Source organism: Salmo salar, chromosome 13, assembly GCF_965601325.2.
Source record: "Salmo salar chromosome 13, fSalSal1, whole genome shotgun sequence".
Lineage (NCBI taxonomy): Eukaryota > Metazoa > Chordata > Actinopteri > Salmoniformes > Salmonidae > Salmo > Salmo salar.
This window is the reverse complement of record NC_138303.1, coordinates 68,575,321-68,602,147: the sequence shown is the minus strand read 5'-3', so window position 1 is coordinate 68,602,147 and position 26,827 is coordinate 68,575,321. Positions and strand designations below refer to the sequence as shown.

At 42.3% G+C, this 26,827-nt stretch overlaps 1 protein-coding gene across 2 annotated transcripts in view; it reads right to left on the bottom strand.

The window, feature by feature from the left end:
- The window catches only part of LOC106567594 (RNA-binding protein Nova-1), a 39,456-nt gene extending 18,322 nt beyond the window's left edge, over positions 1-21,134 (bottom strand). The window contains exons 1-2 of one of the 2 annotated variants that reach the window (XM_014137103.3): positions 21,062-21,134; positions 14,491-14,634 (exon numbers count right to left, since the gene is read on the bottom strand). Coding sequence is in view for 1 of the 2 variants with exons in the window: in XM_014137104.3 (XP_013992579.1) it covers positions 14,491-14,634; positions 17,644-17,647 (148 nt within the window). In the remaining variant the exon portion in view is untranslated. Of the gene's footprint in view, positions 1-14,490; positions 14,635-17,643; positions 18,001-21,061 lie in introns of those variants that run through there. The other variant, XM_014137104.3, reaches the window with a different exon arrangement.
- Between the last annotated feature and the right edge of the window lie 5,693 nt (positions 21,135-26,827).

The following is a 26,827-nucleotide window of genomic DNA, read 5'->3' as shown; positions in this document are numbered from 1 at the left end:
TTTTGTCTACTGTATCATTGATTGTATGTTGTTTTACTCCATGTGTAACTCTGTGTTTTTGTATGTTGTCGAACTGCTTTGCTTTATCTTGGCCAGGTCGCAATTGTAAATGAGAACTTGTTCTCAACTTGCCTACCTGGTTAAATAAAAGGGGAAATAAAAAATAAATAAATAAAAAGTCCTGCGAACAAAGAGAGTACTCACCACATTTCTGAACAATATAAAATGCCTTTTTTTATTAGTTGTTGAATATGCAATTTAAAAGAGAGGCCATCATCAATTCAAATTCCAAGATATTTATATGAGGTTACAGTGTCAATCTCATTGCCCTGACAGGTAGTAATAGGTGAAAGGTTCAGAGGTCTATTTCTTGCTTTAGAAAACACCATTAGTTTAGTTTTGTCAATACTGAGGATAAGCTTCAATTGACACAAGGTATGTTGAACAATATAAAAAGCAGTTAGCAAGTTCTGGAAAGCTTTTGTGAGAGACGAGGCACAATAATAAATAACAGTATCATCAACATAAAAGTGAAGTTGCGCATTTTGCACATTTTTGTCTAAATTATTTATGCTGCAGTAGTTTTTTGTGTCGGGGGGCTAGGGTCAGCCTGTTACATCTGGAGTATTTCTCTTGTCTTATCCGGTGTCCTGTGTGAATTTAAATATGCTCTCTCTAATTCTCTCTTTCTCTCTTTCTGTCTTTCTCTCGGAGGACCTGAGCCCTAGGACCATGCCTCAGGACTACCTGGTATGATGACTCCTTGCTGTCCCCAGTCCACCTGGCCGTGCTGCTGCTCCAGTCTCAACTGTTCTGCCTGCGGCTATGGAACCCTGACCTGTTCACCGGACGTGCTTGTTGCACCCTCGACAACTACTATGATTATTATTATTTGACCATGCTGGTCATTTATGAACATTTTAACATCTTGACCATGTTCTGTTATAATATCCACCCTGCACAGCCAGAAGAGGACTGGCCACCCCTCATAGCCTGGTTCCTCTCTAGGTATCTTCCTAGGTTTTTGGCCTTTCTAGGGAGTTTTTCCTAGGGAGTTTTTCCTAGCCACCGTGCTTCTTTCACATGCATTGCTTGCTGTTTGGGGTTTTAGGCTGGGTTTCTGTACAGCACTTTGAGATATCAGCTGATGTACGAAGGGCTATATAAATAAATTTGATTTGATTTGAATAAGAGGGGAATGGAAACACCATTACAGACAGACAATTTAACAGACATGAGTCCATCAAATTGAGTGCACTGAGTTATATCAGACAGATAGTTAGCAAACAATGCAACTGAATGCTCTGAAAGACCTAAGCTCGACAATCTTTGACTCAGTATAGCATGATCAACTGTATCAAAAGCCTTAGAGAAGTCAAGGACTTGAGTGATATCATTTAAAACCTTAACGGCTGCTGTAATTGTGTTATGCTTCTTCCTGAAGCCAGATTGGTACGTTGATAAAATAGAGTTAGTATATAAAAAGGTTTCAAGTATTTTCGCCAGGGGTGACAGCTTTTAGATTGGCCTATAATTATTTAAAAGAGTTGGATCTCCCTCTTTTATTAAAAGTGGTAGGACAAATGCTGATATCCAGATCTTTGAAATTTCATTACATTCCAGGGTTAGATTGAACAGATATGTAAGTGGTTCAGCTATGAAATCAGTTGCCAGTTTTAAAAAGCAGGGATCAAGAAGATCAGGACCTGCAGGCTTTCTCTGATCTAAGGATTTCAGGGCTTTTATGTACCACCTGCACTGAGAATGGCAAAAAAATTAAAGTTGGACCAGCTCTCACTGGTTCATCCACACAGGATTGTACAGAGACAGAGGATACTGAATCAAACAGCCTACCAGATGATACAAAGTGCTCATTGAAACAATTCAGCATTTCAGTTGCATATTCAACCACAGAGTCCTTCAATACACATGACAGTAATTCATTAACATTACCAGACATAGACTTAATAGCCTTCCAAAACTTTCTAGGGTCATTCTTGTTATCAGTCATAACAGACGTAAAATATTCAGACTTGGCCTTCCTGAGAAGAAAAGAACACTTGTTTCATAGCTGCCTAAAAAGAAGCCAATCAGCGTCAGAACATGATTTCCTTGATTTAGCCCAAGCTAGATTACGTTTGTGAATAATACAAGACAGCTCAGAAGAAAACCCTGGATTATCTCACCCTTTAACCCTGAACCTGTGAAATGGGGCATGTTTGTTTACTATTTGGATAAAAAAAACATCCTGAAAGAATTTCCAGGCAGTTTACACATCAGGAATAAGCTCAATCTTGCTCCAGTCAAAATAAAACAAATCATGAAAGAAAGCCTGCTCATTAAAACTCTTTAAATGTCTTACGAATAAAGCGTGGGTTTGTTTTAGGAACCTTAGTATTTCTAACAGCAACAACAGCACAATGGTCACTTAAATCATTACAGAAAACACCAACCACGGAATATTTATGTGGAACATTTGTCAATATCAAATCAATCAGGGTAGATTTCTCTGGACGTTTGAGATGTGGGTGAGTTATTCAACTGGGTACAGTAAGATTCATAGAATTACAATACATTTTATAATCATCAGACACCGACTTTAACCAACACCAGTTGAGATCACCAATCAAGATCATTTCACTGTAAAGAAGTTTAGACATAAAGTGCGTCAGAGAAGAAAATGCATCACCGAGAGCAGAGGGGGGTCTATAACAGCCAATCACAGTTACAGAGAGCAGAGGGGGGTCTATAACAGCCAATCACAGTTATAGAGAGCAGAGGGGGGTCTATAACAGCCAATCACAGTTATAGAGAGCAGAGGGGGGTCTATAACAGCCAATCACAGTTATAGAGAGCAGAGGGGGGTCTATAACAGCCAATCACAGTTATAGAGAGCAGAGGGGGGTCTATAACAGCCAATCACAGTTATAGAAAGACCCTTTGAAACCTCAAGATTCAAAGCAAGAAATTCCAACTGTTTATAAATAGTTTCAGACTTTGCCACACTAACAAGGAATTTAGTCTTTACATATATAGCCACACCCCCACCTTTCTTAACTTGATCAGTGCGATACACACTGTAACCATTTATACAAATATCCTTATCAAGAACAGACTTGCTGAGCCAGGTTTCAGAAAAGACAATTACATCAGCATCAGTTGATTTAGCCCAAATCCTAACCCCATCCATTTTTGACAACATGCGTACATTTTAATGAAAAATACCAAAACCAGATCTAGATTTAAAATCAGAGGGGGTTTGGAGACATTGCATATCAGGGCCAGGGTTAGGCTGAACATTACCTGATATCAACAAAATTAGAATAACTAGGCACCTCTGTTTAATAACCTTCCACGGCTTCTCTTTTTTAATAGACATACTGCACGCAAATTCTACAAGTGAGTTTCCAAACGATACAAAACAGTCATTTAAAACCATTAGACTTTGGTAGTGACACAAGTTTGTACTGTTCACATCATGCCACAAATGCATCGGCACTTGGACGAGTAGACCGAGTGAAAAAGAGCGAGTTCCCGCAGACAAAATGTCTAATGGACGGGAGAGCACATTGTCAGATGTACTCACCCAGCGACAATGTGTGTTTTCTTCAGAGTTCAGTAAAGTCAGTGCACAAAGCAATACCACAAAAATTGACATTTTCTCTGAGAGATGTAAGAAATAGAGGCCAAGGAAAGGTAAGGGGAGAGAGGGACTGTGTGTATGTATGAGTCTGTATGTGATTGTGTGAGTAGATTGGGTGTGGGGGTTGATTGAGAGAACGGGTTGGGGATTGTTGAGCTGCCTCTGATAGCCAGCTTGGACGAGACACTCTGCAGAGGGAAAGCTGAGGATAGAACCCAGGCCAGCCAGAGAGAGAGTTACTTTGGTAAACTTCAAGTGAAGAAGTGCAAATAGCATTTTTTTTTTTATCAGAGTTGAGGGAGACCTGCGATCTTTGCACCAGCAAAACAAAATAGTTTGCACTACACAACAAGGAAATTGTATATTTGCTCCACCATAAATTAATAGGTTATTAGTAGGTTAAAAACTACTAGTCACAGACAAACGACTTGACATGCTGCCATCTTGGATTGACCTATATATTGTCCTTAGAATTTCTAAACAAAGAGCTGGAGGCAGGGCTTTCTCCTATTGAGCTCCATTTTTATGGAATGGTCTGCCTATCCATGTGAGAGACGCAGACTCGGTCTTGACCTTTAAGTCTTTATTGAAGACTCATCTCTTCAGTAGGTCCTATGATTGAGTGTTGTCTGGCCCAGGAGTTTGAAGGTGAACAGAAAGGCACTGGAGTGACGAACCGCCCTTGCTGTCTCTGCCTGGCCGGTTCCCCTCTCTCCACTGGGATTCTTTGCCTCTAACCCTATTACGGGGGCTGAGTCACTGGCTTACTGGTGCTCTTACATGCCGTCCCTAGGAGGGGTGCGTCACTTGAGTGGGTTGAGACACTGATGTGATCTTCCTGTCCGGTTTGGGCCACAGTGTCTCCCAACCCCTCCTGTCTCTGCTTCCAGTATTTATGCTGCAATAGTTTATGTGTTGGGGCGCTAGGGTCAGTCTGTTATATCTGGAGTATTTCTCCTGTCTTATCCGGTGTCCTGTGTGAATTTAATTATGCTCCCTCTAACTCTCTCTCTCTTTTCTCTAGGACCATGCCTCAGGACTACCTGGCCTGATGACTACTTGCTGTCCCCAGTCCACCTGGTCGTGCTGCTGCTCCAGTTTCAACTGTTCTGCATGCGGCTATGGACCCCTGACATGTTCACTGTTCACCGGACGTGCAACCTTGTTCCGGACATGCTGTTTTCGACTCTCTCTCTCTACCGCACCTGTTGTCTCTAACTCTGAATGATCGGCTATGAAAAGCCAACTGACATTTACTCCTGAGGTGCAACCTCGACAACCACTGTGATTATTATTATTTGACCCTGCTGGTCATCTATGAATGTTTGAACATCTTGGCCATGTACTGTTATAATCTCCACCTGGCACAGCCAGAAGAGGACTGGCCACCCCTCAGAGCCTGGTTCCTCTCGAGGTTTCATCCTAGGTTCCTGCCTTTCTAGGGAGTTTTTCCTAGCCACCGTGCTTCTATATCTGCATTGCTTGCTGTTTGGGTTTTTAGGCTGGGTTTCTGTACAGCACTTTGTGACATCGGCTGATGTAAAAAGGGCTTTATAAATACATTTGATAGATAGATAGATAGATAGATAGATAGATAGATAGATAGATAGATAGATAGATAGATAGATAGATAGATAGATAGATAGATAGATAGATAGATAGATAGATAGATAGATAGATAGATAGATAGATAGATAGATAGATAGATAGATAGATAGATAGATAGATAGATAGATAGATAGATATACTAGGTGGTGTCAGAGGAAGGCCCCAAAAATGGTCAAAGACATCAGTCACCCAAGTCATAGACTGTTCTCTCTGCTACTGCGCGGCAAGCAGTACCAGAGTGCCAAGTCTAGGTCCAAAAGGTTCCTTAACAGCTTCTACCCCCAAGCCATAAGACTGCTGAACAATTAATCAAATGGCCACCAGGACTATTTACATTTGTTTTTACACTGCTGCTACTCGCTGTTTATTATCTATGCATAGTCACTTAACAAATTACCTTGACTAAACTGTACCCCCGCACATTGACTCGGTACCGGTACCTCCTGTATATTGCCTCGTTATTGTTATGTAATTTTCTTGTATTACTTTTAGATATAATTTTTTTACGTTACTTTATTTAGTAAATATTTTCTTAACTTTATTTCTTGAACTGCATTGTTGGTTAAGGACTTGTAACTAAGCATTTCACGGTAAGGTCTACCTACACCTGTTGTATTCGGCGCATGTGACAAATAAAATATGATTTGAAATACTTCTACACCCACATCATTCATTCAATCTCACACCACCAGCTTTACAATAAGCACTACATTGTGTTATATCTATCAAAATACAAATAAATTAATCGACTGTTGAAATGACTTGTTGGTGAACAGAAATCTGATCAAATACAACAATCCAATAAGTGAAAAATGTATTCAATACTAGTGACAAGACCTTTTAACTGGGGGGGGGGGGGGTTCTCTGTTAGCGACGAGAGTCATCCTAACCTTCTAACTCAGGGGAGTTTTCTCCTACCAGGAAGACCGGCTGGTTGAGACCGGCCTGTTACTTTTGCGGGTTGACACCACTCCACTCTAGCCAGTCCGGGCCATTTGTGTTCCTTTCCTTTTAATGTGAGTTCATCTCCCCTTACAGAATTGGGTGACACACATCTGCCCTTAGAAGAACTTGTCAACTTCAGGAAATGTCCGTCAAAGTTATCAAAACACACAGCCCACACAGTCTGGTGACGGCACAGGATCTCACTCAAACTCGATCCAACTCCGGCTGGCTGCTACTGTTCCCATCTTAGTCCGAAGTAAAGACATTCAACCATATTGTCTTTCAGTAGTTATGCTGTGTGGGCTTTTACAGAGTATAGTCCCTATGGGGCTACTACTGTAGGTTGCATCATGGGTTTACGTACACTTGTGCCTGTGCCTCAAAGTGCTGTCATACATTGACTGAGACTGGTTAAGGACCGCAATGGTTTCTTTCCAAGTAATTTGGGTGGGATTGAGGTTCTCTGGGATCTTGGTTTACTTGACAGCGTTATTAGGAGCAGTTATAATATAGGTTCTGATATGTGTGTAATAAGAATTTGAGTAACAGTGTGTTTAATCTTAGAGGGAGGTCTGGCAGACAGGGCAGTAGTTCCAAAGGCAGAATGAATTAGGACCTTGAATCTGGAGTCCAGTGGCTTCAGTAAAAGCCTGCAATTTTTTAACTGCAGAGGGCAATAAAGCAGTAACAACTATCTGTGTTTCACTCTGAATACTAAAAGGCTGTCTTCAAAGCATTTCAATGAGGTTACTAACTATGTAACATGCTTTTTGATCGAACTACCTCACTCAAAATGGACTGACATGGTGTTGTTTTTCAGGGTGAGGTCAGTCTTTCTGTTTTTCGGCTAATCAAAAACATCAGCACCATATTCCTATGACATCATAACTATTTTATCTGTTTGTGAAGCACAGTGTGTAACTTTATATGCTAGCGGAGCTGACGGCCTGCTGCACAAAGCAGGGAGCCTGGATTGTTGGTTCTTTGCGCCCTTACCAAGGACTCTCAGCTTAATTTTCAGCTGCTGTGAAATTTGTGTGTTTGTGTGTGTGTGTGCATGCGTGTCTGCACATTTGTGCGTATGTACATTAATGCATGCACGTGTGTACAGTATGAGTGAACAGTATGTTGTTCAAATACTGGGGTATGGGTAATTCTGTCCGTTATGGTTTAAGTAAGGATGCAATTGAATGACAAAGGGGGCTGGGGCTGTTCGTTACGAGGCAAACATGCAAACAAAACTCTGTAGAGACGGCACAATGCCATCTAATCTGGATAAAACTTCTAAACTATTAAGAACAAATGCTATGAGAGGGAGAGAGGGGAAGAGGAAAATTGACGTAGTGAGAGAGCAGTTTGAGTACAGCTGGGGCTCGGTCACTTCCAAGGAGAGAGAGATTGAAACAGGCTATTTCTGGGCCTGTCCCCCTTACACACAATCATGCATCATTCACACCCTTCACTATCTCCAGTCATCTATGTCAGGCCACCACAGCAGGGCCCAGTCGTACAGTTCCCATTCCCATCAAGGTCTTCCCCCATTCATGGTTTCATGTCTTACAGTGCATTCAGAAAGTATTCAGACCCAATGACATTTTCCAAATGTTATGTTACATCCTTATTCTAAAATGGATTAACCCCCCCCCCCCCCGCATCAATCTACACACAATACCCCATAATGACAAAGCAAAAACATATTTTTTTTGCAAATGTATGTTTATATATATATATATATATAACTGATCACACTTACATAAGTATTCAGACCCTTTACTCGGTACTTTGTTGAAGCACCTTTGGCAGTGATTAGAGCCTCGAGTTTTCTTGGGTATGAAGCTACAAGCTTGGCACACATGTATTTCGGGAGTTTCGCCCAATCTTCTATGGAGATTCTCTCAAGCTTTGTCAGGTTGGATGGAGGGCATTGCTGCACAGCTATTTTCAGGTCTCTCCAATGATGTTCGATTGGGTTCAAGTCCAGGCTCTGGCTGGGCCATTCAAGGACATTCAGAATCCACTCCTGTGTTGTCTTGGCTGTATGCTTAGGGTCATTGTCCTATTGGAAGGTGAACCTTCGCCCAAGTCTGAGGTCCTGAGTGCTCTGGAGCAGGCTTTCATTAATGATCTCTCTGTACTTTCCCTCGATCCTGACATTTTTTGGTACCCCTCCCCAGATCTGTGCCTCGACACCATCCTGTCCTGGAGCTCTAATGACAATTCCTTCGACCTCATGGCTTGGTTTTTGCTCAGACATGCACTGTCAACTGTGGGACCTTATATAGACAAGTGTGTGAACCTTTCCAAATCATGTCCAATCAATTGAATTGACCACAGGTGGACTCTCAAGTATGTTCAATGGAAACATGATGCACCGGAGATCAATTTCAAGTCTCATAGCAAAGGGTCTGAATACCTATGTAAATAAGGTATTTCTGTTTTTATTTATAATAAATTTGCAAAGATTTCTAAAAACCTGTTTTTCGCTTTGTCATTATGGGGTATTGTGGGTAGACTGATAAGGGAAAAAAATATTGAATCAATTTTAGAATAAGGCTGTAACGTAACAAAATGTGGAAAAAGTCAAGGGGTCTGAATACTTTCCAAAAGCACTGTACACTGGTGGATGGGAGACTGGAGGTGGGTGGGGTTGTTCTAACCAGGGCTATCACTATTTAGCAGATTGCTGTGTGGAATGTCTGTCTGTCTGTATCCTTGTTGTGCTGTAGGTAGGGTAAGCCAAGGCACCTGCAATGTTACAGATTAAGGGGTGATCTGTGCATATTGGTATGAACATGACATGTCAACATAGGCCTCTCATAGCTCAACACAGAATGGAGATAGACCAACTGTCAAGTCTCTTCACTGACATTTGTAACCTCTCCCTGACGGAGTCTGTAATACCTACATGTTTCAAGCAGACCACCACAGTCCCTGTGCCCAAGGAAGCGAAGGTAACCTGCCTTAATGATTACCGCCCCGTAGCACTCACGTCAGTAGCCATGAAGTGCTTTGAAAGGCTGGTCATGGCTCACATCAACAGCATCCTCCCGGACACCCTAGACCCACTCCAATTCGCATACCGCCCTAACAGATCCACAGATGACGCAATCTCAATTGCACTCCACACTACCCTTTCCCACCTGGACAAAAGGAACACCTATGTGAGAATGCTGTTCATTGAACGCTGAGCTGTAGTCAACACCATAGTGCCCACGAAGCTCATCACTAAGCTAAGGACTCTGGGACTAAACACCTCCCTCTGCAACTGGATCCTGGACTTCCTGACGGGCCGCCCCCAGGTGGTAAGAGTAGGCAACAACATGTCTGCCACGCGGATCCTCAACACGGGCCCCTCAGGGGTGTGTCCCCTCCTGTACTCCCTGTTCACCTACGACTGCGTGGCCAAACCTGACTCCAACACCATCATTAAGTTTGCTGACGACACAACATTGGTAGGCCTGATCACCGACAACGATGAGACGGCCTATAGGGAGGAGGTCAGAGAACTGGCAGTGTGCTGCCAGGACAACAACCTCTCCCTCAATGTGAGAAAGACAAAGGAGCTGATCGTGGACTATATGAAAAGGCAGGCCCGAACTGGCCCCCATTAACATCGACAGTGCTGTAGTGGAGCAGGTCGAGAGTTTCAAGTTCCTTGGTGTCCACATCACAAACGAACTATCATGGTCCAAACATACCAAGACAGTTGTGAAGAGGGCACGACAAAACCTTTTCCCCCTCAGGAGAGTGAAAAGATTTGGCATGGGTCCTCAGATCCTCAAAAGGTTCTACAGATGCACCATCGAGAGCATCATGACCGGTTGCATCACTGCTTGGTATGGCAACTGCTCAGCATCTGACCGCAAGGTGCTACAGAGGGTAGTGCGTACGGCCCAGTACATCACTGGGGCCAAGCTTCCTGCCATCCAGGACCTATATAATAGGTGGTGTCAAAGGAAAGCCCATAAAATTGTCAGAGACTCCAGTCACCCAAGATATAGACTGTTCTCTCTGCTACCGCACGGCAAGCGGTACCGGAGCGCCAAGTCTAGGACCAAAAGGCTCCTCAACAGCTTCTACCCCCAAGCCATAAGACTGCTGAACAATTAATAAAATCGCCACTAGACTATTTACATTGCCCCCCCCCCCCCCTTTTGTACACTGCTGCTCCTCGCTGTTTATTATCTATGCATAGTCACTTCACCCCTACCTACATGTACAAATTACCTCAACTAACCTGTACCCCTGCACACTGACTCAGTACCGGTACCCCCTCGTATATAGCCTTGTTATTGTTATTGTTATTGTGTTACTTTATATTATTATTTTTTACTTTAGTCTATTTGGTAAATATTTTCTTAACTCTTCTTGAACTGCACTGTTGGTTATGAGCTTGTAAGTGAGTAAGGTTTACACTTGTTGTATTCGGTGAATGTGACAAATAAAGTTTGATTTCATTTGGAAAGTCATTGCTATGGTATAGGCTACCTGTTTGTCTTTACATTTACATTTACATTTTAGTCATTTAGCAGACGCTCTTATCCAGAGCGACTTACAGTAGTGAATGCATACATTTCATACAATTTCATACATTTTTTTTTTTTTTTCTTGTGCTGGCCCCCCGTGGGAATCGAACCCACAACCCTGGTGTTGCAAACACCATGCTCTACCAACTGAGCTATTGCAGCAGAATTTACAACATGTTTGCACTAAGTTCAGTGGGGAATAAATCACGAAAGGTAGAAAGAAAATGAAGGTTACAGACTTGCGGGTAGGAACAAGGTAGTCAAAATAAAATGTCATTGATTAGCTTTGTTTCTTGTCTTTTCCTCAGTAAAAATAACGGGTGCAAACTTTGAACAGGTGCAAATGCCTCGTATATTTGGTCATATAAGTGTACATTGAATACACGCAGACATTCTGGAAGAGTTCCAGCCCATTGTGTGAGATGGTGTAGTAATTAAATTTTACTTTGGGGACCCTAGCAGCACCCAATGAAATCGCTGCCAGCACCCTCTCCCTGAACTCCTCACAACACAATGAGGGTGGGGAGGGGCAGAGCAGGTGGTGCCCTATCAACACATCCACCACCCAGCGAGAGGAAGGGGATACAAATGCACAACTGCTTCAAAGTGTGTTTTCTATGTATACTAAGTAGTAGTGTTGCACGGTATACCTCTTCTTTTTTTCTTCACTTTCGGTACTTCTGTCAAATGTGTCTCAAGTCATCTACTGGTTGAGAGAGGAACAAGTCTCATATAGCAAGAGAGCACAATGCCTGCTGCACTTACTCATTACTAGCTCTAGCCTGTCCTGAGGAACCACTACTCTCACTGCGAGTCTGGGCTGCATCACCACTTATGCTGCACAGAAGAAGAACAAACACACTTGAATAATGCAACATGGCATGTTGCAATTTTGAATATAGCAACGCGTACGCCCCGCACAGCTGAGGATCTGTCTTTCAGCCATCTATTTCCTGTGTTTGAGGGGCGCTTAATCCGCTTGTTACTTAAATCTCGCTGGATTGATTGCTTTAATTTTACTCCTGTGACTCTTTCATACTTTTGCTTGTGTCTGTCAATTTTTTCCCCATGAACGCTACGACCGCTGAAATGTTGTAATGACCTGTCAACGCTTCATCAGAGATTGAACTCACCGTCTCGACACATCACAAGAAAGAGAACAAAAAATAACTTCATTTTGATGGGTGTTCATTTTTTGTGTAATTGAAAAAAGTAATAATCTAACACAGTTGAAATGTTTATAAATTAGATGTGCCGAAATGAAAGCAACTTTCGAAAATGAGCTCTCGGATTACAGTGTGATATTACGTATCATCGATCTCGCAAACATTGTAAAGTATGTTTATGTGACTGCAGTTAGGGTAGACTGAGAAAGTGCTTGGTGGTTGCAGTCCTGTTCCTCCCTTTGCGTTAATGTATTCATATATGCAACAACAAAAAACTGGATTATAAAAATTCCAAAACTTTGGAGTATCATAATTCATTGTTCAAATGTGCATTTATTAGAATTATTTTTAACAATTTTAAAACCTTTTAACAATTTCGATGACCGTTGCTATTGAATAAATTCTGTTCACAAAAGAAAGCTTACAGCAGAAGCTAACATCAATTGACTACCCTAGTACCTTGTCTGTAATCATATGCAAACCATAATGCAAAATGCTGCTGATTGTCACCCAAAAACTTTATTCATTCACTTCATCTCCCCTACCTCACATCTCTCCCGAAATCATATTTGCTCAAACCTAGAATTTAGCGTGTGTGTGACGTCATGGGTCTTAAAGAGACAGCACGCACTTTTACAAAAGAAGAGATTGCTTCTTCTATGCAAATAATAAAATAAGCCCCAAATGGAAGGTAAACAGTTTTTCATCTGTAGCCTAATGAATTCAGCCAAAGCAAGCTCAATAACTCATTGCATGCACACACTCCTATTGAATATGTATTCACCTGTATTGTAAATAGGCCTAGGCTACATCTTGATTCACCCAGTTTATCAATAGATTAGAGATTGACCATTCAAATAAATTGCATGCTTGTATAATTGTTTTCTTAATGCATCCATTTAAACATCTACAATTTAAAATGTAATGATATTGAACTCAAAAGAACTGTCTGGATAGAGTGCCATTCTGTGACTGGCTAATACGCCTTCTTTTTTCCCTTGGTATCGTTTTGCTATAATTTTGGTATCGAGCATTGTGATGCTGAACCTGGTATCGATATCAAAGTCAAAATTCTGATATCGTGACAATACTACAAAGTAGTGCTGCTGCATTGTATGCAAAAGTAAGCCATTACTAGAGTTCATTTTCAGCGTGTCATGGTGACGATCGATGAATCCAGTTTTTCAGTGCAGTAGTGGGAACAGGAGATACACTAAAAAGGAAATATTATTGTACTTCTATTCTTTGCCAAGGTTCAATAATTATTGGTAACACTTTATATATGGATAGTCAATCTGTAGATGCTCTACAGGCTATCTACTAACACTAACCTTAACCCTTATCCTAACCCTAAACTTAACCCTAACCCTAGCCCGTATTCTAAACCTAACCCTAACCTTAGCAAGCAGTTGCTTATCAACAGATAGTTTGTTGAGAGTATGACAATCTGTAGAGCATCTACAGATGGACTATCCAAATAAAGTGTGACCTAATATTTTGCCAAGGTTTAGTCCAAGCGCAGTATATCACAACTTCCACGTGTCAGAACATAGCCCATATTTTAGCCATATTGCCATTTTTGTTCAATCAGTTAGAGAGGTGAGCCAGCAAGTTTTGTCAGTTCTAATCCAGTGTCCGACAAGACAAAATCTGTCTGGAAGTGACCTGGCAACTGGAAGGTTGCTGGTGTCAATTCCTAGATGCCATTACCTGCTGTTGTGCCCTTGAGCAAGGCACATAACCCCCCCACAACAACAGGTGCCCAGTGTGGCAGCCCCCTGCACCTCTCCAAAAACCTGTATGTGTGTCTTTCGGAGGGGTTGGGTTAAACGCGGAAGTCAAATTTGTGTGCAATTGGCTAATAAAGTAATCTTAATCTTAATCAACAGCGAGCCACACGACACACCTGTTATTTTCCAGAAGGTTGAAGCTTCCTCAGCCATGAAGGACAAACGCATACTCTTTACTGCGGCTCTCACATTTCCTGCTCCGAAGACAAGACGCTTCAGCACCAACCAGAGAGTGCAGTGACCTCCATCAGTGTGGGGTCATTGGGAAAACATAAGCATCTTTTTCCATGTTGACATGTTTTTAAGAACAAGGCCCTATTGGGCAACTACTGCTTTCAGTGTACCTTACATGTCCTCGACATTGGATAATGTGCTCTCTCCATCTTGGAGTAAAATGGCAGCCAGGCAGCTAAGCGGGGAATTGATTAAACGCAGTCTTTGCATTGTAGCAGAATGAAGAATGATAGTACTTCTGGGGACTACAGACTTTTCACAGAAATTGGATCAGCTCCCTGTTAAGAGCACAGCCAAATTGAAAGAGCAGTTGCTTGTATCTATAAATGCTATTCCTGAGTCAGAAGCAGCTGTAGCATCTGAATAGGTCTTTTGTCTGTGTAAAAATACTGTGCATTTGGAAGGCTGGATCAAACTCATTGGGCTCCCCAGATGGAATTCAAACTGCAGCGTAACCAACAAATAACGTCTTGTACTAAACTTGAATTGAGAGAGTCCGATGATTTTGGGGGCTCTTACTTGGGTGTGCGCCTTTATATTTGGATAATTTGATCAGGGACAAAGTGGGATCCAATTACCTGGGTAGAAGTCTTTGGATTTGGACAGCTTGATGGTGGCGCCCGTCTCTTTCTGCAGCTGTACGATGGTCTGGCCGCCCTTGCCAATTATGGAGCCGGCCGCATAGCTGGGGATCAGCACCTTCAGGAAGTACTCACCCTCCTCTGGAAGGACATAGAGAAAGAGAGAGACGAACAGACAGGAGAGGGTCAGAGCTAGTAAAGAAGCTGTAGTTTACACACATATACACCATACTGCAAGTAACCCAGCCACCTCAGCTGATACATGCCTTTGGCTCCATTCACTCTGGCTCCATTCAATCATTCTCAATAGGAACATGTAAGCGTCAGATCAGATGCAAACAGTTGAATAGGTAGCTAGCCACATATATTCTTGTGCGACTGACACTTTGGTAGGAAGGTATCTAGAGGTATTTTTTATTTCGGAGTGTGATTCTTTTGTAGCCTCTAGTCCCATATTTCATCAGAGTTTGGTGACACGTTCTGTGTTCTGTCCCAGATATCCTGTGGAGTAAATGCTGACCTCCTTTCCAGTTTGCAGAGGTCTAATTTTAACTGTTTTCAAGGAGTTTTAGTATCCTTTATCAGAATCTTCTGACAAAATATCTAATTCATGGTTCAATCTAAGCCAACTCCTACAATGTAAAAAATAAAAATAATTATAATCACTATCTGAGAGACAAAGGGGAGCATAAACATCATCGGAATGGTGAAAATTATAGGATGTATTAACATTACTCAGAATATTACTCCCACATGACTATGTCGAAACATATAAATCATATGCTTGCGGTGTTTGAAATCCAACCCATTGTGATCCAGAGTAATAACTGTTAGAAATGCTAGCATAAGGAAACGAAATCCCTCTGATTTGTTCAAATTGGATACTGCCAAAAAGACAGACTCAATCTCCTCCCGTTTAAAAGGGGGTTCAGTGGCTTACAACACTGTCTTGTATCAGTCAGTGATTGATATCATGTCAGCTCAAAGAATTCACCGATCAAACCTTCTGTTCTTCATCCTTTTAATCGAGAATGTTCCACTCCACATACTGGCTAATGAAGAAGATTTAATCATCACCCAGGTGAGCAGTGTGTGTCACTCCAAACAAATCCAGATTGGGTAGCAATTGGGTAGAGCAATCAACTCAATGTTGGGATTGGACTCTGTGCCAATTACTGCGAATACCAACCCAAAGATGGTGGATTGGTCAGAGTTCCGGTCTGCTTAAGGGGTGGCTCTCCCATAGATACCAATGCAATAGCAGCTGGGTCTGGTCTGCTTAGTTCATTAACTGTAGATTAACCATAAAAAAAATTGCAACTGGGATGTCTCACTTCCTCTTCCGTCTCTGTACCAACCAACACCTGGTTGTGCTATTCCAGACATAAGTAATCAACATGGGAGACAGACATGCGATCAATATATGAACCTGTGAGAAAAATGACTACTCAATGTCACCCCAGAAATCAGTTAGATAATAATAGCCTAAATCATTCTTCAAACATCTGTGCTGGTACGGCCAAAAAAGTATCTAGTATGGTTTTCAGATATCAACTACTAGTTTTAACATTCCTTTTTCAATGAATGACTTCAATTTGGGACTTCTTCAATGCAAGGGTGACGTCACTCTGTCAAGAACGTACATTCAAAGAACTGTTTATATCAGTATACAAACGTTTTTTTTAATACAGACCAGCACAAAAAAATATAATGACGATATCAAGTCGTAGTTGTTCGTTTTAATGGTGATTTTGGTTGACAACGCCAAGATGCGTGTTTGCCTGTGTCGTCGTTGTATAGCTTCATGCAGGGGGATAGATTTGCAGGCTCGTCCAGGGAAGATGGATGGATGGAGGTCTGCACACATCGATGTCACTGTTCTAAGACTGACCTTCTGTTTGCCTCTTAAATGGGCTCATTAGATCCTGATCACAATGAATGTGGCACTGTGACATCTAGGGATTTCAGTCACTCTACGTGTCAGCTCTCTACTGATTCTTTTAACATGCCACTCATGTTCCATTTGGATTTTGATAGGTCTCTCAATAAAGTCATGACACGTTGATATCTAAAATCCAAAGTCAATTCTGTTAACGCAGACTAAAAGACCTTCCTTACTGGTCACACATTAGACTACTAGAACCAACATTTATATGAAAATTCATACCACCTTCACATGTCTAGTCCGTCAACACATTTATATTGTAAATCACACCGATAAATGATAGAGCCTTTCTGAGAACATCTATTAGTCCTTCAATCGGAAAGAAACCATTATGACAATCTGACACAAACCATACTCCTTTAGCCAAGGCCCTTTTTCTGCTTGGATTTCTGCTTTTTACTCCATTAATCTTCCCCTTTCAGAGAAAAAAGTTTTCCCTTCCAGGGGAAAAAAAAGAATAGATGACCTTGATGAAAAAGTAAAAACCATGGCTTAGACATTGACATTGTCTTCATGGAAGTACAGACTTTTCTACTGTCAGTCAGAGGACACATGTTATTACAACTCTCCACACAGGATAAACTGAACAATAGGAATGGAAATGTCCTCTATTAGACCTGTGTTGGCAGGGGTGCACAAGTTCCCGTTTCTGTGTCTTAAAACCAGGGTGAACCCAGCAGGGGAGAGCATGCCACTGAGATTCACTCCATTGCCCTCACAGGCAGCGTTTGCAGTCATTAGTCAATAATTAATTTCGTCCTAGCGTCTGAAAAATCACACTAACAGGTTTCAATGGCGTCATGTAGTAGAGTAAACATGGCAATCTGTTGCTGCAATCCGTCAGGGGAATAGGAGCAGTATGGGGCAGGTCGGGAAGCTAAGCCAGTCGGGGCTGTTGAGTTCAAACCCCATGCATCCAATACTGGAGGGATGGCTTGAAGGAGAGACACGGACACTGAGCCAAACGTGTTTAGTGAAGTCATTCAAGGGGGGTGGGTCAGGAGGAAATGCCTTGTGACCACCCCCCCACTCCCTCCAAATACCCACTCTGCATGTCAATGGACCAACCTGGCGCTGACAGGCAGCAAGAACGATGGAACAAAATGGTCAATAATGAGCAGAATAGATTTTACGTAGTCAAGTATAAAGAGTTGAGTGTGATAAATGAATTCAACAAGTCATGACAAAAACAGTTTGGCTCTTACCCATTCTGAGATCTGCTGGTAAAATCCTCTGTCAGATCGCCATCAATACCGGGGTACAATCTTGTAAGGGTACCTTAACGTTAGGCTAGTCATAGGTGCAATGGTGGCGTTGAGGAATGCGGCCAGTCAACCTTTTTCACAGAGGTCTAATACATCAGTGGGTGTAAAAAAAAGATTTCACCGCAACATCCAAGCCATGCCTGCAGCTGGCCAGAGCCTCAATTGTATGAGAAAATGCTAATGCAGGCTCTCAGTATTTTCAGTGAAAGACGCCACGCATTGTTCAAGCCTGCACCGGTTTGAAGGGGGGGGGGTCTTCCCTGCCGCATCACCCTTTTCACTGCTCTCATCCATATTCATCGAGTGGCCTGTCCGTCTGCAGCAGCGTGGCGACTGACACCTGCCCTGGCCAATCGGCAGTCTCCTCCCTAGCACGTCATTCCCCAACCACCCCCCACAATGCCTGTCCCCCCCAAAAATATTTTCTTCCACACTCCGCCTCTTTTGACGCAGCACTATAAAGCATAGCGACCCATTCACTTTCTGTTTCCGTGAAAAATGACAAACTGGTTTGTGCATTTCATTGGAGAGAACGTGGGGTGACCTTGAGCGATAGCTGAAAAGGTGTGTGGATGTGGTGAGTGGAGGAGGAGAGGACTGATCTGATAGTGTGTGCTGTACACCCCATCTCATCCACCCCTCTTCCCTCAGACGGCCATGTTTGAATGGGAGGGGGGCCCTCATCAACCACTGCAAATGGCAGTGCCGCAGAATGGTGGAGGGGGGAAGGGATGGGGGGCAACGAAGCCAATCACTACGTCTATAAATCTTGTAGACTATAGAGCGAGGTATCCTACGTGTGTGTGTGTGTGTGTGTGTGTGTGTGTGTGTGTGTGTGTGAGACTTTGTGTATCTATGTGAGAGAGAGTCTGTGTGTGTGAGGGGAGGGGGTTGGCTCCGCTCAATAGTAATTTCCAGGGAACCTCTAGAAACACTAGTACCACTTGCATAATCTCTTTGTTCCTTTTCTAGATTAATTTCCAATGTATTTAAATCACAGAGTAAACTGAAGTAATAACTGAGGCACATAAGCATCTGGGCAAACGTCTTACTGTAAATTCTACCGATGAACCGTTCATTGTGTCACCCGGACTCACTGGTGTACATAAGCATTGTCTCTCTGTAGGCTCCCTCCTCTCTTCCTCTGCCACCTGGCAAATTCATAGTCCGCTCACGTCACATCTCTCTGCAAGGGCACCTGTGTCCTTCTCACAAAAAATACCACCAGCTCACATTCCTGTGCCAACCTTTCCATTAGCAACATTACCATATCATACATAATCCTTCAACTACACAGGCTTAGGAAAGGCACCCGAGCCAGTAAAAGGGGCTCGGGACATGGGAAATTACAGGCTAAATTAGCATGAGCGATGAATGAAAGACGAGAGGGGTGTTGCTGATAAAAGAAGCAATAGGCTACCTCTTCCTTGAGTTGGGCAGTAATTCGCCAGCAATCCTAAATGCACAATAGGCACACGGCAGTAAAAAAACCAGCAGCGCCTTACTCCTTTGTTATGGTAACTGCCAGTCATGTTAATGATGAACAGGAATGATGTAATCAATATCAGACACAATTTGTAATGTAATGACCACGATGGCTGAGAATCATCAAGCAATGTCACCAGAAAAATACTTATTACATATGTATTATATACAGTGCCCTCAGAAAGTATTCACACCCCTTCACTTTTTCCAAAGTTTGTTGTTGTAACCCGAATTTAAAATGGATTAAATTCAGATTTTGTGTCACTGGCTACACACAATACCCCATAACGTCAAGGTGGAATTATGTTTTTAGAGATTTGTACAAATTAATAAAAAAATGAAAAGCTGAAATGTCTTGAGTTAATAAGTATTCAACCTGGGGCAGCAGGTAGCCTAGTGGTTAGAGTGTTGGGCCAGTAACCGAAAGGTTGCTAGATCAAATCCCTGAGCTGACAAGGTTAAAATCTGTTGTTCTGCCCCTGAACAAGGCAGTTAACCCACTGTTCCTAGCCTGTCATTGTAAATAAGAATTTGTTCTTAACTGACTTGCCCAGTTAAATAAAAACCCATGTGTTATGGCAAGCCAAATAAGTTCAGGAGTACAAATGTGTTGCATGGATTCACTCTGTGTACAATAATAGTGTTTAACATGATTTTTGAATGACTATGTCATCTCTGTACCCCACACATATATATATATATAATTATAAGGACCCTCAGTCAAGCAGTTAATTTCAAACACAGATTCAACCAGGGAGGTTTTCCAATGCCTCACAAAGAAGGGCACCTACTGGTAGATGGGTAAAATATATTTTTTAAAGCAGACATTGAATATCCCTTTGAGCTTGGTGTAATTAATAATTACACTTTGGATGGTGTATCAATACACCCAGTCACTACAAAGATACAGGCATCCTTAAATGTGGAAGATACATTTCAGTTGAATGCATTCAGTTGTACAACTGACTAGGTATCCCCCTTTCCAACTCAGTTGCCGGAGAGTAACGAAACAACTCAGGGATTTCACCATGAGACCAATGGTGACTTTAAAACAGTTACAAAGTTTAATGGCTGTGAAAGGAGGAAACTGAGGATGGATCAACAACATTGTAGTTACTCCACCATAAATAACAGAGTGAAAAGAAGAAAGCCTGTACAGAATACAAATATTCCTAAATTTGAATCCTGTTTGCAATAAGAGACAAAAGTAAAACTGCAAACAAATTGGCAAAGAAATTAACTATGTCCTGAATACAAATAGTTATTTGGGGCAAATCCAACACAACACATCACTGAGTACCACTCTTCATATTTTCAAGCATATTGGATATGGATGAAAAGAAATGAAAGGACATGGTTTGTGACACAACGTTCATCCTCTTAGGACAAGTTCCCTCCAAGCTATGGTGATCATCTACCTCTAGAAAATGATTACATTGCTGCATTAGAGAACATTATTTCTTCAAGTTGAGTTAATCACATACTTTTTATTATGGCAGTGCAAGAGATGATTGACAACATTATATATTCCCTGCAGTCCGGGGATGGCACATGTTGAATAAATTTGTCCTACCAAATGAGGATTGGAACGGTCCCCCATCTGAACTGCCCAAATGGTCATCATGGGGGACACCTTCCAGGGGATGATGGCTATCCATGATCCAGGTCAACAAGTAGTGTTTAACATGATTTGCGAGGATTGGAACGGTCCCCCATTTGAACTGTCCAAATGAGCTGATGAGCTGGGGTACTTGTTGACCTGGATCATTGATAGCCAGCAAATGGTCATCATGGTATCCCCCATGATGACCATTTGCTGGCTATCAATGATCCAGGTCAACAAGTACCCCAGCTCATCTGTCTCTGGTCTTACCAGTCTTGATATGCTCCCTACGAGCAACAGCACTTGTCTTCTTTAAGTAGATTATTATGTTTTTCCTCAGGACCTTAGAAAGACAAAACAATATAGAAATGACATTAGTAATTATGTATGATATTGTTTGTGTTACATTTCTGTGACACAAATACATTTAAGAGCCACTGTGTTGTTACACATTTCATTCTGTACGGAGCAGACATGGAGAGAAGAGAGAACACGCACATCGAGAGGGATTAGAAAGCTGTTGCTTCGCGAGCCTGAAAATACATCATTTAAGTGATTGATAGTTGGTATTCAGTAGTCATAAAAGTATGCCTTATCTACATTAAATGCACTATGCATTATGTGGGTTTAATGCTGTAACACTGCATAACAAAATTAATAAAAGTCCCATGATCGTAGTTACTGCCCATTACTGCTTATCACTTCATTTATTCACATTACTTTAATTTAATAAAATATTTGTTTTATTTTATTACTTTTACTTCATTCCAAGTCATTACCTCATCTCTACAGAGCTGCTGCCTATGCTGTCTGACAAAATCACTATTTTAGTAGTTCTTCAAAGTAAATAAGGCATACTTTTATAACTACTGAATACCAACTATCAATCACTTAGATTATGTATTTTCAGGCTCGCGAAGCAACTGTTTCTAATCCATCTCGATGTGCATCTTCTCTCTATGTCTGTTCAATACAGACCGGACAAGTTTAAGCAAGCGCACAATCGATTATGGTCATTATAGTTATTTACCTCATTTTCTGCACTAAACTATGTAGAATATTGGTCTGTTGGAAACTACAACTCCCTACTACATCGCACAGTTCAGGCTTGATCTAATTTACCTCTACTGAACCTGCACATTGAGCTCACAGAAGAAAAAAAAACGAAATGGAATTCAAATAATTGAACCAACGTCAGTCAATTAGCTGTTTAAAAACCAAAAAATAACCAACATTTCAGTTCATCGCTCAGCACTAGTAATTACAAACAAGCGTGAAAATGTGTTGCACCGAGTTGTGGCTGAACGATGACATTAAGAACATACAGTTGGCGGGTTATACACTCTATCAGCAGGATAGAACAGCAGCCTCTAGGTAAGACATGGTGCGGGGGCCTATGCATACATGTAAACAACAGCTGGTGCACGATATCTAAGGAAGTCTCGAGGTTTTGCTTGCCTGAGGTAGAGTATCTCATGATAAACTGTAGACCACACTATCGACTTAGAGAGTTTTCATCTGTATTTTTCGTAGCTGTCTACATAGCACCACAGACCGATGCTGGCACTAAAACCACACTCAATGAGCTGTATTCCGCCATAAGCAAACAGAAAAACACTCATCCAGAGGTGGCGCTCCTAGTGGCCGGGGACATTAATGCAGGGGGAAACTTAAATCCATGTTACCAAATTTCTATCAGCATGTTAAATGTGCAACCAGAGGGAAATCAAATCTAGACCACCATTACTCCACACACAGAGACACGTACAAAGCTCTCCCTCGCCCTCCATTTGGCAAATCCGATAATAATTATATCCTTCTGATTCCTGCTTACAAGCAACAATTAAAGCAGGAAGCACCAATGACTCGGTCCATAAAAAGTGGTAAGATAAAGCAGATGCTAAACTACAAGACTGTTTTGCTATCACAGACTGGAATATGTTCCAGGGTTCTTCCGATGGCATTGAGGAGTACACCACATCAGTCACTGGCGTTATCAATAAGTGCATCGAGGACGTCATCCCCACAGTGACTGTACGTGCATACCCCAACCATAAGCCATGGATTACAGGCAACATTCGCACTGAGCTAAAGGGTAGAGCTGCTGCTTTCAAGGAGCGGGACTCTAACCCGGGAGCTTATAAGAAATCCCGCTATGCCCTCCGACGAACCATCAAACAGCCAAAGCGTCAATACAGGACTAAGATCGAATCGTACTACACTGGCTCCAACGCTCGTCGGATGTGTCAGGGCTTGAAAACTATTTACAGACTACAAAGGAAAGCATAGCCGAGAGCTGCCAAGTGACACGCGCCTACCAGACGAGCTAAATAACTATGCTCGCTTCGAGGCAAGTAACACTGAAACATGCATGAGAGCATCAGCTGTTCCGGACGACTGTGTGATCAAGCTCTCCGCAGCCGATGTGAGTAAGACCTTTAACAGGTCAACATCCACAAGGCCGCAGGCCCAGACGGATTACCAGGACGTGTACTCCGAGCATGCGCTGACCAACTGGCAAGTGTCTTCACTGACATTTTCAACCTCTCCCTGTCTGAGTCTGTAATACCAACATGTTTCAAACAGAACACCATAGTCCCTGTGCCCAAGAACACTAAGGTAACCTGCCTAAATGACTACCAACAAATAGCACTCACGTCTGTAGCCATGAAATGCTTTGAAAGGCTGGTAAATGGCTCACATCAACACCATTATTCCAGAAACCCTAGACCCACTCCAATTTGCATACCGCACCAACAGATCCACAGATGATGCAATCTCTATTGCACTCCACACTGCCCTTTCCCACCTGAACAAAAGGAACATCTAAGTGAGAATGCTATTCATTGACTACAGCTCAGCCTTCAACACCATAGTGCACTCAAAGCTCATCACGAAGCTAAGGACCCTGGGACTAAACACCTCCCTCTGCAACTGGATGCTGGGCTTCCTGACGGGCCGCCCCCAGGTGGCAAAGGTAGGTAACAACACATCCACCACGCTGATCCTCAACACGGGGGCCCCCCAGGGGTACGTACTCAGTCCCCTCCTGTACTCCCTGTTCACTCATGACTGCACGGCCAGGCAAGAGTCCAACACCATCATTAAGTTTGCTGATGACACAACAGTGGTAGGTCTGATCACAGACAACGATGAGACAGCCTATAGGGAGGAGGTCAGAGACCTGACCGTTTGCTACCAGGACAACAACCTCTCCCTCAACGTGATCAAGACAAAGGAGATGATTGTGGACTACAGGAAAAGGAGGACCGAGCACGCCCCGATTCTCATCAACGGGGCTGTAGTGGAGCAGGTTGACAGCTTCAATTTCCTTGGTGTCCACATCCCCAACAAACTAACATGGTCCAAGCACACCAAGACAGTCGTGAAGAGGGCACAATAAAACCTATTCCCCCTCAGGAGACTGAAAAGATTTGGCATGGGTCCTCAGATCCTCAAAAGGTTTTACAGCTGCACCATCGAGAGCATCCTGACGGGTTGCATCACTGCCTGGTATGGCAACTGCTCGGCCTCCAATCGCAAGGCACTACAAAGGGTAGAGTACAGTACATCACCGGGGCTAAGCTTCCTGCCATCCAGGATCTTTCTAGAAGGCAGTGTCAGAGAAAGAACCCTAAAAATGTTCAAAGACTACAGCCCCCCTAGTCATAGACTGTTCTCTCTGCTACCGCATGGCAAGCGGTACCGGAGTGCCAAGTCTAGGTCAAAGAGTTTTCTAAACAGCTTCTACCCGCAAGCCATAGGAGTCCTGAACAGCAAATCCACGCTGCTGCTACTCTCTGTTTATTATTGATGCATAGTCGCTATAATAACTCTTTTTACATGTACATATTACCTCAATTACCTCGACATCGGTGCCCCAGCACATTGACTCTGTACCGGTACCCCCTGTATATAGCCCTGCAATTGTTATTTACTGCTGCTCTTTAATTATTTGTTATTCTTATCTCTTACTTTTTTTGGGGGGGGGGGGTGTATTTTCGTAAAACTGCGTTGTTGGTTAAGGGCTTGCAAGTAAGAATTTCACTGTAAGGTCTACACCTGTTGTATTCAGCACATGTGACAAATACAATTTGATTTGAAATGTGATCTTTCACCGTTCTACCTACCAGAGATTTACCCTGATGTTGCAGATATCAAGAATGATGCTTACGGTGACCAAATATCATCAGAGGAATTTTCATACTGAATGGATGGGGAATCCATTTAGACAACAGCTGAGAAGTGATGCAATACCATCGTTTTGTCCCTTCACAACAAAACGGAAGCTTGTCGATTATTGGTAACATAGCGTTATCCGGTCGAAGTAAATTAGATAGCAAAAGTTACAGTTCTGTATTGAACCCTGAAAACCATTAGCTAATCATATAGCTAGCTATCTTTTGAATATACATGTTTAATACATTTTGCCTATGCCTTGGTAGGTCACCACTATAGTGGTAGCTACCTTCAGCAGAGTAAACATGCTTGTCTGTTCGTTCTATCTTTGACTAATGTTAACAAATAACAGTAACTCAATCAGGTAGCAATCTATTTCACCCTTTTCTGGAAAACACTCCGTTACTAAAAATAGATTTGTCAATATAGCTAACTCACTCTCTGTGTGTTGGTAGTAATGATGAATGTGTATAAATTGTCTATGGTTGGTTCGTTTATTCTCAGCTGTTATGGGGCACAACAAGATTTTGGGACAAAAATCAGCAAGGGACACTGAAAAGGTATAAAATCAAGACTACAACAGTAATGACACAACCACCTCATTCTCTTTGCAGATTGTTGTGGTGTTTTGGTTATGCTTAGAGACAGTACATGTATTGTTATGTATGAGAACAATTGAAAGGTACCATTTCTCCTCAATCTCCCATACACAACAATACATACTGTGTAAGAACTGCCCTCCTAAGACTTTTCACACCTTCTGCAGCCCCCCAGCCCATTCACTTTGTTGACTGATCTTTCTTCTCAAAAGCAATTCCCAATGTCCCTCATTGTCCCTTAACAATACACTAGTCTGTCTCTAAACACTTAGCTCCCAATCAGTTGACACCTTTACCAACAAAGGCATGTTGACCTACGTCCCTTCCACAAAAAGTATAACAACTCAACCATGTCTTTCCAAGGTCCAAACAGTTGGTGGTATCACATTTTAGGGAAGACCCAGATGCAGACAGTGTCGAAGTAACTAAAGTGTATTACTAGAACAGGTGGCCGGCAAACAACAGGTCAAGGGCAGGCAGAGGTCAGCAATCCAGATCAGAGTCCAAAAGGTACAGAACGGCAGGCAGTCTCAGGATCAGGGCAGGCAGAGATCAATAATTCAGTGTGGTGGGACATGGTACAGGACGGCAGGCAGGATCAGGGCAGGTAGAATGGTCAAAACTAGAAAACAGGAACTAGAAACAGATAGGAGCAAGGTGCAAACCACTGGTAGGCTTGACAAACAAAACAAACTGGCAACAGACACACAGAGAACACAGGTATAAATACACATGGGATAATGAGGGGAGATGGGAGACATCTGGTGGGGGGTGGAGACAAGCACAAAGATAGGTGAAACAGATCAGTTTGACAGGTGGTTAAGGTCTACAAACCCTACACCACTTCCGGCAGTCTTATCCAGCTGGCCGTACACCGCAGACGGGACAAGACCATTCACCACAAGCACTCATCTTCCACAGCCCACCATGCCAAACACCTTTGCCAGTGTGCCCAATAAAGGACTATAAAATAAATATGGATCTTTTCGATCAATCCTCGAAATTCGTCTGCCTTTATGGATTCACAGAATATATTTACACAATCTGTAGAGGGCTCTATAGCAACAAACATATGTTAGACATTCAGATATATCTAAATATCAAATCAAATTGTATTTGTCACATGCTGTCATAAATGTTGCCGTGTTGAATTGACCAAATCGCAGGCGGAATGTGGATACTCATCTTTTTAATATTTTAGAGCAAAGTATACACAGAAAACAATAAACACGACCGACTCCAGACATGCTAACAGGCT